Source organism: Rhopalosiphum maidis, chromosome 1, assembly GCF_003676215.2.
Source record: "Rhopalosiphum maidis isolate BTI-1 chromosome 1, ASM367621v3, whole genome shotgun sequence".
NCBI lineage: Eukaryota > Metazoa > Arthropoda > Insecta > Hemiptera > Aphididae > Rhopalosiphum > Rhopalosiphum maidis.
In genome coordinates, this window is record NC_040877.1 from 36,286,319 (window position 1) to 36,302,460 (window position 16,142).

Genomic DNA, 16,142 nt, shown 5'->3' on the forward strand with positions numbered 1-16,142 from the left:
CAATGATGTTTAGTTAACTGTCATGTGCTTATTTCATCAAATAAGTATTAATTCATAATCACAAATACATAAACCTTATTTTTGAAACTTTTTGTTTCGAATCTTGTGAATGTTTGTAATCCACGCATACCAAAATGTTTTAATATTTAATCAAAACTGCAGTAGGTAAACGGTATAGGCGACTGTCGTATTGCAAGACGTTACTATATTAAACACTTTGTTGGTGATAATTATAACTGCATTAATTTCTCCCGTAGTCCCGTTTGTTGAAATAATTTTCACGTACCTTCCCCCTTCTCAATTTCACGTACATTACTACAGTAGTGTAGTAGGTATATAAATTTACAGTACGTAATACAATAAGTATCATAACAATATGCGAAATAAAACGTGACATCGGTTAGTTGTTATTTATATATGTTTTATTTTTTTATCTTGTGACATAATAGGATATATATATATACACAGACATACAATAAGAAAGTAACTACTACAATATGTTATACATAAATGTACATAATAATATAATATAATAATAATAATAATAATAATAATAATATGTTACGGTACAGTGATGTTTGGTAATATATTATTTTAACATTCGGTGTATAAAAATATACATAAATTAACATTGTTCGGGCGGTTTTGACGTATGGAAATTGTTTTCGATGAGTTTTTGGGCGGCGGACGGAACAGCTTCAGTCTCCTTCACCGAACATGTCACTAAAATCATTTATGATTGATTAGGGTCTCCGGTGCACGTTGTTTTCGGAGCAAAACGAAGCTTAACGCAATTTCCGCAACTTTATCCCTCTTCGGGACTCAGATATACGTACGTTTATACTCGTATATATATATATATGTATTACTATTATGCGTGTATAATATTGTTGCGGCAGTGTGTGCTCGTGGATGTGCGTGTGATCGCGTGTATACAGTAGAGGATAACTGTCAATCAAACGCGAACGAAAAGTATGGCAGTGCCGTTACGCGCCCTTCGGCCCCTTTACGGTCCCATTGTAATGCGACGGCGACGTGTCTTATTGATCACTATCGCTACGGCGGAAGATTCGAGTTCGAAACGTCAAAAAGGAAAACCGACCTCACGTCAGCTCCGTAAAATCTCAATCCTCTCCGCCCTCCACCCATACCCACCAGTCGTACCACTGGCCGACGATCGGCTGGGGTCGTTTGACGTGTAACGTACGCATACACATAATATATATTATGTACAACCGAATTACCTACACGCGGAATGGCTCGGTCGTCGTCGTCATCACTATATGTATATTTTATAATAATTTATTTATACTAGACCTACGCCGTCGTATCTAACCATATATATATATATATAAATAATATATAAACGTATAAATAGTTTAATACTATACAGAAATAAAATGCGAAGAGAATGATGAATAGAAAAAAAAACACGAAAACAATATTATGATACAATATATAATATCATCAACCCCTTCATAATATTAATTATTATTTTATCGGCAAATACTGCTGCGACCGCGTGCGATGAATACGCGTCGCCAAGCGCATCTAGACGTCCGTCGTGTTGGCGTTGACGGGTTTGCGGCGGTTCTTGCCGCGGGACGGCCGGTCGTCGATGGTCTTCATGATCTCGCTCTGGATCTGCGCGAACGTCTTGCCCTTGGTCTCGGGCAGGAATCGGTAGATCAACAGGAACGAGACCAGGCACCCGGTGCCGTATATGAAGTAGTTGACGTGTATGCCCCACTGGTCGGTGATTACCTGGTACATCTTGAGGCCGACGAACGATATGACGGTGAGCGTGACGGACGTGATGGCACTGGCCAGGCCGCGGACGTTGGACGGGAACATTTCGCCCTGGAGCGTGGGCAACAGCGGCCCGAGCCCTATGCTGTAGATAACGGCGAACGATCCGATGGCCGTGAACGGTATCCAGGCGCCCAGCGACTCGAACCCGACCCACCGCTTGTAGTAGTACAGCCCGGTGACCAGCTCGAACGCGCCGCATCCGAAACACGAGAACAGCAGCAGCGGCCGGCGGCCCAGCTTGTCCACCAGGTAGCCGGTGACGAACGTGGTGCAGAATATCAGCACGCCGAGCAGCATGGTGAACTGGTCCGGGGACAGCGTCTTGTCCGTGTCGGCGTGCGCGAACGTGGAAGACGCGTACGCCAGCACGGTGGTCATGCCGGACAGCACGTCGGCCGCGGCCACGATCTGAACGATCAGGAACGCCTTGCGGCTGCACCGGGACCCGAACAGGTCGCGCACCGACCCCTTGTCCCGGAGGTCGTCTCGGGCCTCGGCCTTGATGCGCATCAGCTCGCGGACCACCACGTCCGATTCCGCGTCGCCGTGCAGCCACGCCACCGACTCGTGCGCCTTCTTGTCGTCGTCCCGGAGCACATAGTAATACGGCGACTCGGGTATCCACAGGCACGTGCCCAGGAACGCGCACGGCACCAGCAGCGAGTAGTACGTGAGCGCGTCGTACGACACGAGTGGCCCGACGCAGTATACGTACAGTATGCCGGCGTTGAGCATGCCGTTGAAGAACGTGCTGAGCGCGCCGCGGATCCCGTCGCCTGCTATCTCGCCGATGTAGATTGGCGCCACCGTGGTTATGATGCCGATGCACGCGCCCTGCAGCAGCCGCACCCAGTACAGCACGCCGATGGTGCTGCTCCACAGCACCATCAACCAGCTGACGATGTATAGGGGCCCGGTGAGCAACAGACACGGTTTCCGGCCCACCATGTCCACGAGCAGCCCGAACGGTATCGGCGACAGCAGGTTGCCCAGCTCCAGCATGGCGATCATCCACGACTGTTGTTCGTTGGTGGCGGCCATCGTCAGCCCGCCGTTAGACAGCTTGGCCAGCACCGGTGACGGCCAACCCAACGACGTGCCCGCCATCATCACCGACAGCGACGCTAGAAAAATAAGCCCACGTCGGTTATTATATAATAACATATGAAATATGAATTTCGAGAGGCGCACGAAAATCAGATCGGACTTGTAAATTCTGCCCGCGCTAAACTGCGACGGTATGCGCATGGACCTACAACACTTGAGCACGCGGAAACAGTGAAATATTCACTAGAAATTTTTCTAAATGTAGGAAATTATGTGATACACTTAAACTTTTTTTCCCTTTACTAGAACGTAATACAATAAATACATTTTATGAAAGACGCATTCATAATAATTTCACGACCGTGCGTTATGGAATTATCACCAATGCAAATCTATCACACTTTAGTGTAATTAGTTAATAAATAGTGTGCATACAATATTAAAACTGTACAATGACGTAAACAAGTAGTTAGCTATTAAAAAATACAGTATTTATATCTTAAATACATTTTGTATATCACTCGTTTTAAATCCAAAATAAAATTTATTAAAATCAACATCGTTAACTTCACAAGAAGTGAAACAAAACTCAGGTAATAATAACTTATAACGGCTTTTCGAATATAACACTATAAATAGTAAAGTAAATAGTCTAGTGAAGTGAAATCGCAATACATAAATTATAATAAGCATTATAGCTGAGATTTGTCGAGATTTCTTACATTTAAATATTTAGCCTAAATAATATCATTTTTTTTTTTTTTATGTACGAGTATATAGATTTTTCAGAAAGAGAAAAATGTTGTTATTATCACGGCTACGGGTACATTTAAAAAATAAACCAAGAATCACTTGTGTATTTACCTATTGAGGATGAGAATATTCTTCGGTAATATTATCTGATCATATCAGTACGAACGTATCTTACGGGTGTCCTAATATGCTAATAAACTAGCTAGTTAAAATGGATTTCTCATAGATAATTTTTATTACAGAGTACAAATCAGAATAAAATAACTGACTTTTTCTATTCTAATATTAAATTATTGTATTCCGCCAAGAATGTTTCAATGGCAACCTATGTATTTTTAAGGATATTTTTTACAAGCTTACATATTAAATACATAAATAATATTCAATAATAAGTATTAGATACACCTGTAAGTACATTATATGAGATATCTAATATATGACGAACAGCTTTCGTACAACGTCGTCAGCTCAATTCAGTAATATACACAACAACATCAAAGAACTGCGAGATTGGTGATTTTATATTATATTATATTATACATATTTTATTATACGACCGCACTTCAACTTTATTCGCTTAGGCCGCGGTTCGACAAAGCAGCAAGAAAATAATATAATAGCCAACTTTTCGTAAAGCTTTGGAGGATTCTGAAGTAAAGAGCACTATTTCTACCTGTTTGAGCTATACATAGATCCCATTTCCTTTGATGTCTGATCCGCATCTACTCTGATGTATCAACAAGAAAAAAAACCGCGTGCTTTTCAATAAAAGATAATACACAAACATTTATGAGTGGTCTAGCTAATAACTCCATATATTATAATCAAGTTAACCAACATAATCGAATGTGAGGTGTACGTTCTACTGAAATATTATTTTTATCGTAAACAGATGTATTATATCCTACATATAATTTTAATGTTTACAATTTAAGCTTTAAATTCTTACGGATGTCAAATACATAAAAACACAAATAGATTAATACACTGTCGAACATTTATCAGTTTTTACTGAAAAATATACCCAATATACTTATATATTATTATACAATATACTGCAGGACGTTCTTTGGCGATTCACTAAATATGTTCACCTATTTTATTCTTCAATAATGCATTTATTCAAATTTTGAATTTGATATTGTTAAGGATACTCTTTTTTTGAAAATTTTAACGATCAGTTTATTTCATGCTTAATTATTAAAATGTATCTACCAAGTAATGAAGATAATAATGGTCTTTAATAGTTAATAATGGTCTTACGTCTAATATAAAGTAGTTGAATTGTAATAATAGGTCTAATGACTACTAATTTTCAAACTTAAATAAACTTTTCAACAAATTAATAATTATTATAATTTTTATATCATTATAATCTAATATTTTCTAATCCTATTATCCTTAATAGTTAAACTTGAAGTTTATTTACACTAGTTTATTTAGTATTTATTTAAGTTTTGATTTATGTATAAATACAATTTTTTCTTAAAAAGAATTATCTCCCTCATAAATTACAATAAAAACAGTGGTTCTTATTAAAAAAAATCTGTATTGCTATAGAACACTTTTTTACATTGCATAAAAAAATAGGATTCTGAATAATTAACTCTAATTCTGATTTTTGAAATTTTTAAAATTTCTTAAATTAATAATGAGGAGTAGCATGGTCTTTTATACATTTATAATTTGAATAATTTATGTTTGATCTATTATTACTATCATCATATTATACGTCATAATGAATATTATAATTTCAATAAATTTAATTATATTATTTATTTATTTGTATACCATATTTTCAATTACAGATGAAGTAGAAGAATTAAAATCCAAAAATTTGCACTCCAAGTCTTCAGCATAAAGCAGTTATTGAATCATTTTTTGGTAAGATATATATTTTTTTAAATAATATAATAAATTATAAATTTATATAAAACTATTTGACTCAATTATTGAATAATGTGTTACAAAATTAAATGTGTTTAAATAATTTAAGTCCAGTGCTAATATTTTTTAAATGCTTAATAATTGTAAAGAAAGAAGTAAAATATAAAGAAGCTAATATTATAAAAAAAAAAAACATTTTTTTTTTCGAGGTGTCTGTCCTCTATATAATTTACATTTAACTAGTTAACTATAATTATGCTGTATATTTATTAACGCTGGTACCTAATAAGTGTACATTATATGATAAAAGTTTGAAACCATAAATATTTTAAAAATTTGAACTAAACAAAAAATGCTGTTACAAAAATTTACTGATTAAACATTTTTTTTGGGACAGCCATTAGAGTTACTCAACTAAAAAGTATATCATTAGTTATTTATACTTACCTACATAGTTACTATAAACAAATATGTATATATTATACTAAATCGATGTAAAAATTTAGTTATTTTGATTACATTTTATGTTTGATAGCGTTTAAACATATTAATTAATTATTGAAATATAACATCCTGTAACAAATATTTAAATTTTTTATCCTAAGTAGAAATAGATTAATTAGTTGGTAACTATAATTAAATTTTAATAATAAAACAATGAATAACTAATATAAATATATTAAAAAATATGTACATATTTTGTTAATATATATAATGTATATTATCGAATATTTTACATCCGTAGTATAATATAAATTAAATATGTATCTAATTAATTAAAAGAAGAATAAATCAAGATGTATTCTTTAACAGTTACTGCACTTATACAATAAAAAATAAAATTAATATTCCTATAATTTCACGCTAATGGATTTATTTAACTGTTATGTGGTTTAAAATAATGAGTTCAAATTTGCATCACAAGGGAATACAAAATTAATAAATCATAAAATTGAAAATGCATTAACGAGATCTGAACTCTGAAAGTCTGAAGTAAAGAATAACATTTTGATATTCATTTAACGATACAGCAGTTATTATAATAACAATTGATAGGTATAGGTATTATAATGATTAAAATCTATGCAAAATGAATGTAAAAGATGTTCAAATAATATATGAAATTATATTTCATTAATCTCTCATAGGGTTTTAAACAAAATATTATATTCAAACATAAAACTTATACGAATACTATGTTAATTAAAATTAATATGAAAATTGTATCAAGGATAATGATAGAGGTAACGTTAACATAATATTTACTTACTTTTTTAAAAATATAGTATATTTTCACTGTCTTGGACAATAATGGAGTACAAAACTTGTATTTCGAGCATAAAAACAATAATTTTATTTAGAGAGAAAACCTAGTTAAATGCAGTTAAGTACCTACAATAAATCGTACTTTATTATTTTATAAACCAGTCAAAAAATAGATAAATATAAAAATATAAATAAAATTGAATAACATTATTATTCATATACAATTTAAACATTGTGTAAACAAACTGATAAAATAGTTTTGATTTGATATTTTTTTTTGACAAAAAGAGTGCTCTTATTTTTTTAAAGTTCTGAATTTTTATTGTTTATTTGTATTATACATTTTATAGACTTAAGTTGTAAAATCTCCTATTGGCGACAATCCTTTTAATGTCAGGGTACTTAAATTTTTAAATGTTATATATATTTATAATGTCTTACTCACGATTTATATATGCAATAAATGATGATGGTAATGATATAAAAATAAAATATAAAATTTCTTTTAAATAAGGTATAAGATTTTAGTTAAATTGAAAAGTTTTAAAAGTTTCCTTCTTACGGGTTTCTTTTTAGTGTTAGGGAAAGTGTTATATAGAACAATTATATTTCGCAGTTATTTAGCTTTTGTTTTATTCATGAAAGTAACCTGCAGTCGTATTCGTTATCATATTTCTGTTAACTTAACATGAACATAATAGATTAATTTCACATAATAAATACAATTTACGTTCCCTCTGTGATATTGAATAACCAAAAAGTTAGATGGGTGCGACAGTTCGTGGAATCTTTATGAAAGTGAATCTGATGGAATAGATGTAAAACCTAAACCTTTTTACGTTTATGATATACATCATTAAGACAGAATTCATATACACGAGAAATTTAATGTACTTATAATTACAAGGACGAAATTGTGCACAAAAGTTTATAAGTTAAGTAAAAGTTTTCCTGTTGAACAATTCGTATAGCAGTGCTATTGTATGGTTGTCAGTCGAATAATGTTCTTTCTCTAAAATTCGTGAGCTAGATACTTTGTATATAGTAATATAAAAATAAATACAGGGAATTAAAAATGTTTGACATTAAACTCGTTTATTCGATTAAACATTATTTAAATGTTGCTTCATGAGAACATAATATCATCAATAACAACAATTGATCTTAAAGTCTAAAGGTTTACTACAATTACAAATATATAATGAAAATGTAATCATGAAATAATGTCTAAGATTAGTAAGATTGTTACAATGATGAATTTTATTATTAATATTATGTAAGTTACTGTGTTTATGTCTTTTAACATTTTCAAAACACCTATCCACAACTGAACATGGCCAAAAAAATATATTATTATGTATTTATTGATGATTTGAACGTATTACATCATAATAGGAATGTTTTAAATTTCAAATATCAAAGGAAGAATAAAAAAGATTTATGTTTTTGTAATAATTAAAACATTGAAATTAATTATACAACTAAAACAATAGTTTAATATTTATGACCTTAAATGGCATTTGTATAAAAAGTAATAAATATAAAAAGTTAATAAAAATGTAAATGATATATAATGTAGGTTCCTAGTACCTATAATATAACGTTTTTACACATTAAATTACATTTGTGGCGTATTTTGATAACTTTTCAAGTGGTGGTGTGGGCCTACGGAAATTTCCATAAAAAAAATCGATTAATCATCAATACAAATTATGTATAGGTATTAGGTAGATTCCTAAATAAATGTAACAATATGAAACTGTTCGTAATTTTGAAAAGAAAGTAAAAAAAAAAAATATTAATTTATAACTCAGTAAAATATTACATAGAAGATCTTTTTTAGGTACTTGTATTTTAGAACTAATTAATTTAATCATATTAACAAAAATATGCGTGAACAATGTACAGTTATATTTATAATTTAGTTATTATTTAGTCTTTGCGTGGATTTAAATATTTTTAAATATACATTTTAATTGTTTACATAATATTTAAAATTATAATGATATCATATAAACTATTAAATTATTAATGATATTATGACACTCGATGATTAAATATAAAATAAAGGTCAGCGTGTAGTACAAAAACTTGTTGACAATTATCGTTTGGTGTTTTTACATAAAGAACAATTGCCTCGTGAATAGCAAAAAGAAAACATAACGCTTTTTTCGCTTCAGAAGTCGTGCAGTAGAAGATTTACGAGTCGACGGGGGGTTTGTCGGATTTACCTGTGAGACTGAAAGCAAGCAATATTAACTTTTCGGGAACTTTTTGATTATTTAGCCCATTTTTCACATCCGGTGTTACGAAAACCGCTGTGCCCCGGTACGAAAAACCACTCTCTCGGTGTATACAAATATTTATATATATATATATATATATATATATATATATTTATATATTATATTATAATATACCTAATATACCTATACATACACGTGTGTATATATATATAAGCGTATAGAACGTAACGATTTCCTAATGGAAAAATTCATGACCCACATTTTTCACTTTTGTAAAGCCGACCGTCCGTTTTTACTGAATTTGTATGCGCAGTCGAAACCTGAATAAAGCTATTAGAAAAAAAAATGAGTGAGGGTCGGAAAAACAGCATAAACTTTTGCGGCCCCTAACCCCTCTGTATACACTACACAGATAAATTCGATGTGCGAAGGCGAAAAAATAATCGTCATGAAACCGACATGTGAGAATAAACGTGATAAGAGTTTCGGACGACGACGCGATGCCGTCCTGCAAAGAGAGTGCAAATGATCATTTGACAGCGCATTGTGTTTAAATAAGCGTTTTTCCACCATACATATAAATATACGGAGGCGCCATGTGTTCCGAACAGTTTAGAAAACGAAGGGATGCTTTTGTGACCGCACTAGCCATTAACTTGTAACGGGTTAATGGAATTTCCCTATATATATATATATACGCGCACGACTGTCGCACATACACTACACTCTCGCGAGGGTATGTATATTATACGACCGGGCCAGCCGATGTTTTTCACGACCCAGGACGTAAAAGGGATTTGGAAATGTGCGTGAGTGAGAGAGGGTGTGTGAGAGAGAATATGAGCGCCCGTGGAGTGGGAGAAAGATTAGAAAAAAAATTTGATTTACGACACGCGCTATAGCTTTTGATATTCACTTCTGGGTCGCATATAATATTATTATATTACGGAATTTGGCGAATCCGTGCGGCTGTAGACGAGGTGTATACGAGCGAAACTGGCGTTTATTTTTCACCGAGGATAAACGCGTGCCTGCTAGTTATTGCGTATTTATTATATATTTTAACAAAAGGTATAGTCTTTCTCGACGTTGACTGTAAATTACACGCATATTATTTTATACACGATCAGCGTATACACTATATAATATGCGTACTTATCGGGGCCTAATTCATCAGTAATATTTTTAATGTCTTCCTCGCCGGATTGTAAATCATAAAATATTCCGAACGTTATTATTATCATAAAATAGACATTTTCTTATCAATCGGTTCTGTGTTCTGTAACTGACACAGTATCTGCTAGTAATCACGGATCGATGTATTTTTAATTTTAGTTATATTTTAGTTAGCTACTCGCAGCTTTTATTTATAATAGGTGCCTAAATTATTATATATGTACATGGTCCCGTAAATCGCAAATCAGATCCTTGGCATCAAGTAGGTCCACCATATTTTATACTCCGAGTGTACCGAATAATTATTAAAAGTATTAATAGTATTTCATATAAGTAGTACTCTTAAATACGAAACACCCCACGCGTAAAATACGTTCGATAGTACCTCCTACGCCATTTATGTTTAAATGTATACTATTTAAATTAAATTTTCTAATCAAAGAGTTTAGTGTTTGAGTACGGTTAAAGTTCATTTTTATTCACTATAAGTGCTCTACTCTATTATTACTCACATCATTATATTATATTAAACGCTATTTGAATAACGTTCAATGTACCATGTCAGAGATGTAGTCAACTATTAATATGACGCATTGAGATCCCCAACCCCAAACACTAAACTTGCTTCGTATTCTAATTCAAACCTTCATTTCTGTCATTGAAAAACGCAATAGATTTGCTGTAAAATTCAGTAGAAGTGTGTACGAGAAAAATATTAGCATTTCCTACATACTACTTGTGTCCCCAAAAAAGGTATATTTTACAGGTAGTAAATTCAACCGATAACTTGTGAGTTGTGACCCATTTTGAGAATGTAAGTCGACCATATCATAAGATATTATCTTGCTGTTACTAAAATCGATAGTTATTATAACCAATACCATTTTTTTTATGTATATTTTAAATTATATATTTGATTTCTTAATATTTAGATTTTTGTTTATACAATAACATTAATAAAAAAGAAATTACTAAATTTAACATATTGACTAATTTACAAAATAAGTGTTTTTTTCTTCAAAATAAGCACATTTTACCTATTAATTAAAAATTGAGATGAAAGTAGTATATATGTACCGTCTGCAACTTATTAATATTATTCTCGTAGAAATAAATTTGCACTCCTAAAATATAGCACTATAATATACTCTGATAAACGTTTGTCGATCATGAAAATTAATAAAACCCAAATATATCAAGTCAGCAACATAACCTACTGCCTACTACTCAAAATTTATCATATTTTAATTGGATAACATTAGTTGGCAAAATGTTGTGAAATTAAAATCAACAAAAAAGTCCACCATAGAGATCAACATTAGCTAGCTAAATGATTTATACTCTAATTAAAAATCAATAAAATGTCCAAACGATCTACATAATGTACTTAGATATTAGACACGATACTCGGAATACAGTTTTGGTACATTATCGTGCAACACAAAAACGTTAACATGCGTTATATCTCTTTTAGTATTTTATACTCACGCAGTTGTTTAAAATCGAATTTAATTGAATACAATTATTATCTTAATTAATAATAAGCACTGTTCTAATATTACTACAACATTCAAAACTGAGACCAGGTAAAACTGCCCAACATCTATTAATTATTAGTAGCCTTTCAAGCAATCACCTTGAGAATTATAAAGTTATCCTAACAGGTGTTCTATGGTGATACGTTTAAATAATAAATTCTGCAGCCTTTCACAGTTACAAAAACAACCAGTGGCATAATTATGAGAGGGATTTGGGTGTCGTATGACATTTTTATATTTATATATCCACGTACATTAAGTTTTGAAACATTTTGAAGTATTATATATCATATATTATAAATCACTAATTACAATTTAAAAATTTTCAAAAATGTCATTAAAAATATAGGTTAATTTAAGTTAATTTGATTAAATGTATTTATTGAGGGGGAGGGGGGTAATACTGTTTCGATAAAGTTATTCACAGTGATCGAATTTATGAAAATATATTGTCAATTAAACCTTTAATTTCTTGTTACAATTCTATAAACTATAAAGTAATTAAAATATAAAAAATGTTTTAAATATCGGGACATTTAACTCTACTGATTGGGTCGTTGTAATAGCTATTGTTCAAGGTTAGATAGGAATTGATTTTTATTACTTAAATTAAATTTTTTAATTCTTAGAATTTAAATTTAATAACTTGATCATCAATTCATTTACGAATCAGTTGTTGTTATAACGTTACATTTGTATTTTAATTGTATTAGTATTATCATTTGTAATTTTGTTTTAAAAATAATCTTCACAAATTATAATAGTCTTATATGCTCTTATCTAAAATAAAAGAAAGTTTAATAATATTTAACTATTATACAATCATAATTATATAGTGATATGCCCAAAATTTTTATTTTTAACAAAAACTAGACCAAAACTTTGAAAATAGTAATATTTTTTCACGTTTTCTGATTATTATTTCAAACACGTTATATCTTAGCAAAAGCTTTAGAACAAGAAATATAATAAACTTAAATTCTCTAAATTACAAATTTATATTATACGTTCAATTAAATAATTCAATTAGGCGTTAGCAGAATTAGTCAGGTAGACATAATTTTACAATAATACATTGTACAGATATGTAAATCTGTATTCAATATTAAAAATACATTTAGGCATATTTCATAATGTAACTAACCAATCAGTATGATCTATATGTACAGACAACATCAAACAAATTATAATAATAAAATATAATGAATAAATCGCCATAATAACCTATAATATGCGGCATAAACGTAATACAATAATAATAGCGATTGAAGAAAAGAAATCATGAAGTTAAAAAGTGCTAGTTTCAATTATGATAAATTGAAGATAAATTATTGCGAACGCTTGAAGTGTTGTTGTCAACAATTATATGTTTCATAAATAAAATATAAGTCTAGGAAGTTGCAACAATATTGTGAATGAGCGTTATCCATACTCGAAAAATCGACTAACCCTTAGGAATTATTATAACAAGATGAAAAATATTTTATATCAAATAAGAATTACTACGGTTAAAATTAAAACATTACGTACATTAGCTTTTAATCTCGTTGTTGTTGTATAATTATTAATCCTTTATATATACTTATTGTTTATCTTTTAAATCGACAGTTCAAATTGTATTTTATGTAAGATGAAGATGTATATAACATGTTACACAAATATTAATTATTTCCTTGCAATTATTACGCTCCTCGAAAATAAATGTTTAAAAATTACTATCATTAAGCTTAAAAATAATTACTATAAAAAGATTAAAATAATAATAATATGATAGATGCTGCAAATAATTAATTCGAAAACGCGAAATGAAAACCATATAACTCGTGTACGAGTATATGTGTATTGTGTATGGATACGTTAAGATATCCTGATACGAAATCATGTGACTTGAAAGACATCACCGAAAATCATAAGTCTCTTCTAAGATATTCGTATTATATATTATATTATACTGTATTCGTAGCAGTAGACATATAGTGTTCGTATTTTATTGAAGTTCCTCTCTCGTTTCGTTTCGGAGGTATCTGCTGTACGCGATGTTCGTGCATTATAATAATAATATGTGTCACGTGTGATTTAAGTGACGACTTTTGAATTAAATCCACATATACGAACTTTGCGCTAAATATAAATGGGTTATTTAATTATGCGCAAAGTTTCATTAGTTATTAGTGTACGTGTACAGTCGAGTAACGCCTGAATCGTGTACCTACTCGATGTCTGTAGGTACCTATATTACCTAATGCATAATATACGACTGATATATTAGGATTAACCCCATTAAGTTTTTACGAAATTGACACAACCAAATTTTACTCGTTCACGTTGCAGAGTGATAATATTGGGTGCTCGAGTGGCGGGGTTGGTTAAAGGTAGAAGTGGAGGGGACGTGGTTGGTTTTGCATGACCTGTGTGTAGTGAAAAAGAGATTCATGAATTCGATATAACCGCAGAGGTGGGTAGAGAAAATACATATCGATGTAAATAAACGCGATATATAGGTCGGTGCAGTACACGGGATCGCGTGTGATATCGCGGCGACCAATGTATTTTAATTAGCGGCGGAAATCAAAACGGCTACTTCGAATTGACAGCAACTATTGTCTATTCGTTGAGGCGAGAAACCGGAAACCGGAAAACAGAAACTCGGCTCGCGCTAACCACGTTAGACGCGACTGCGCGAAATGTGCAATATTATCGCCGACATAATACAATATAATATTAATGCAGGTACAGTAGCGTCGTGCATAACATCACACGCACTTAGACGACGCATAGGACGGACTAAAATAATAACACGCGAGCGATTTTTTACATTGAATTAAATTAATATACCTTTATCGTGTACGTTATGATAGAGAATGAATTGATGTGTACTCGTCGCACAATAGTGTTACGTTTAGTAAATAGCAATACAACGAATGTATTTCGCACAGTGACGGCGCCAGGACTACTGCACCAGGTGGATCAGGTTGCGGAGTACTAGATTTTTACTTGATATATATATATACCATATAACAACTACCAATATTAAGCACACCGTTGTGTCATATCTATAATAAAATATAATCAAAATATTTTGATTTTACAATAAATAGTGAGCAGTGAGCATACCATTTTTAATAAAACAATATAATGTTACAATATTTTTGTTGTCCCGCGAATCGTGTGATAATTTTAAACGACCGATTGTGATTTACTGTAAAACCGTACAACATCGAATTAATTCCATCCAAATGTATTTAAACTTTAGGGCGGACTCGTATGGAGCCCCGGGCTAGCGCTTCTACCGCCGCCACCGAGTCTTTACTCAACGCTACTCGCAATCTCCCAGCGATTTCCATTTGCGTCCGATAATAATATCGTAATAACATGACCGTAACAGCCGTCCGAAACGGACGATAATCTACGGGACGGGCGGTGGGTTCAGTTATATTGTGTAGAATCGCATCGCCACGCCGCTGTTAACCGGTCATCCGCACGTCCGGCGCACATACTTACCGACGAACGCTGCCACGTACTGCCGGCCGACGGGCTTGTTGAAGAACCCGCCGATCATAGCGGCCAGCCGGGGCGACGGCTGCTGCGGCTGCGGTGCTCGGCGGCACGTCCGGGCCGGCGGCGATGGTGCGGCACCGTCCGCGTCGGCGGCGGCCGCGTCACATGTTCGGGACGACGCCAATGCTTACGGGTTCGGTCGCAACGGTAGTCCGACGACGGGAGATCGACGCGATTCGCCGTGCTGCGGACGCGGACAGTCGGAGTCGGCGGCGGCGCGGATGGATATTACGATAATATATTATATTGTATAGAAGAACAAGGACGGACGGACGGACGCGCGACACTGCCCGAAGACGGACTGAAAAGCGATTGCCGCCCGACGCGCCTGTCTCACGTGTATATAGACGGCCGAGCGCGCTCGATCGCGAGTTGGTGTGTGTATGGCGTGTGCGTGTGTGCGCGCGTGACCGCGATACGACGCCGTGTAGAGCGATGTGCCGACGTGCACACGACGGACGACAATACCTATATAATGCAATACACTGTCACGATATTGCGAGCGTGTGTGCGCTACACGGGTGGTATATTATAATAGTGTACAGTAATTATATCGCGTCGTCGTATGTATATTATTATGTTTTATTGTAATGGCACGTCGTTACGCGTATTGATATCGGCGCTGGTCGCGGCGGGGCGACGGCTATACGGTTACACGTATTGTTACGCGTATTATAATTTTATTATGTCGTCGGCCGCGGTGGAGTCGATGATGGGCGCGGTCAGACGGCAGCGGCGGCGGCGGCGGCGGCGGCGGCAATGGTTTTTATTTTTCGTGACGTTTATCACTCGGGACAGCGCGCGTCAGGGCAAATAGATACCCGTGCGATACGCATTTATATGACACGAGATTTACACT

General features: G+C 33.3%; 2 protein-coding genes across 2 annotated transcripts in view; one reads left to right on the forward strand and one right to left on the reverse strand.

The window, feature by feature from the left end:
* The window catches only part of LOC113558381, a 194,800-nt gene that overhangs the window by 48,481 nt on the left and 130,177 nt on the right, over positions 1-16,142 (forward strand). The window contains exon 2 of the mRNA XM_026963837.1: positions 5,421-5,496. The gene's annotated coding sequence lies outside the window, so the exon portion shown is untranslated. The remainder of the gene's footprint in view (positions 1-5,420; positions 5,497-16,142) is intronic.
* LOC113558390 (facilitated trehalose transporter Tret1-like) lies at positions 519-15,833 on the reverse strand. The gene is made up of 2 exons (XM_026963844.1): positions 15,227-15,833; positions 519-2,936 (listed from the first exon to the last, which is right to left on the reverse strand). Exons 1-2 carry the CDS (start codon positions 15,282-15,284, stop codon positions 1,552-1,554), a joined length of 1,443 nt encoding a protein of 480 aa, XP_026819645.1. The 5' UTR covers positions 15,285-15,833; the 3' UTR covers positions 519-1,551.

Coding starts and splice junctions, on each gene's coding strand:
- LOC113558390 (XM_026963844.1), bottom strand. CDS start 15,284: ATGATCGGCGGGTTCTTCAACAAGCCCGTCGGCCGGCAGTACGTGGCA. Junction 2,937..15,226: donor GTACGTGGCAGCGTTCGTCG/GTAAGTATGTGC, acceptor TTATTTTTCTAG/CGTCGCTGTCGGTGATGATG.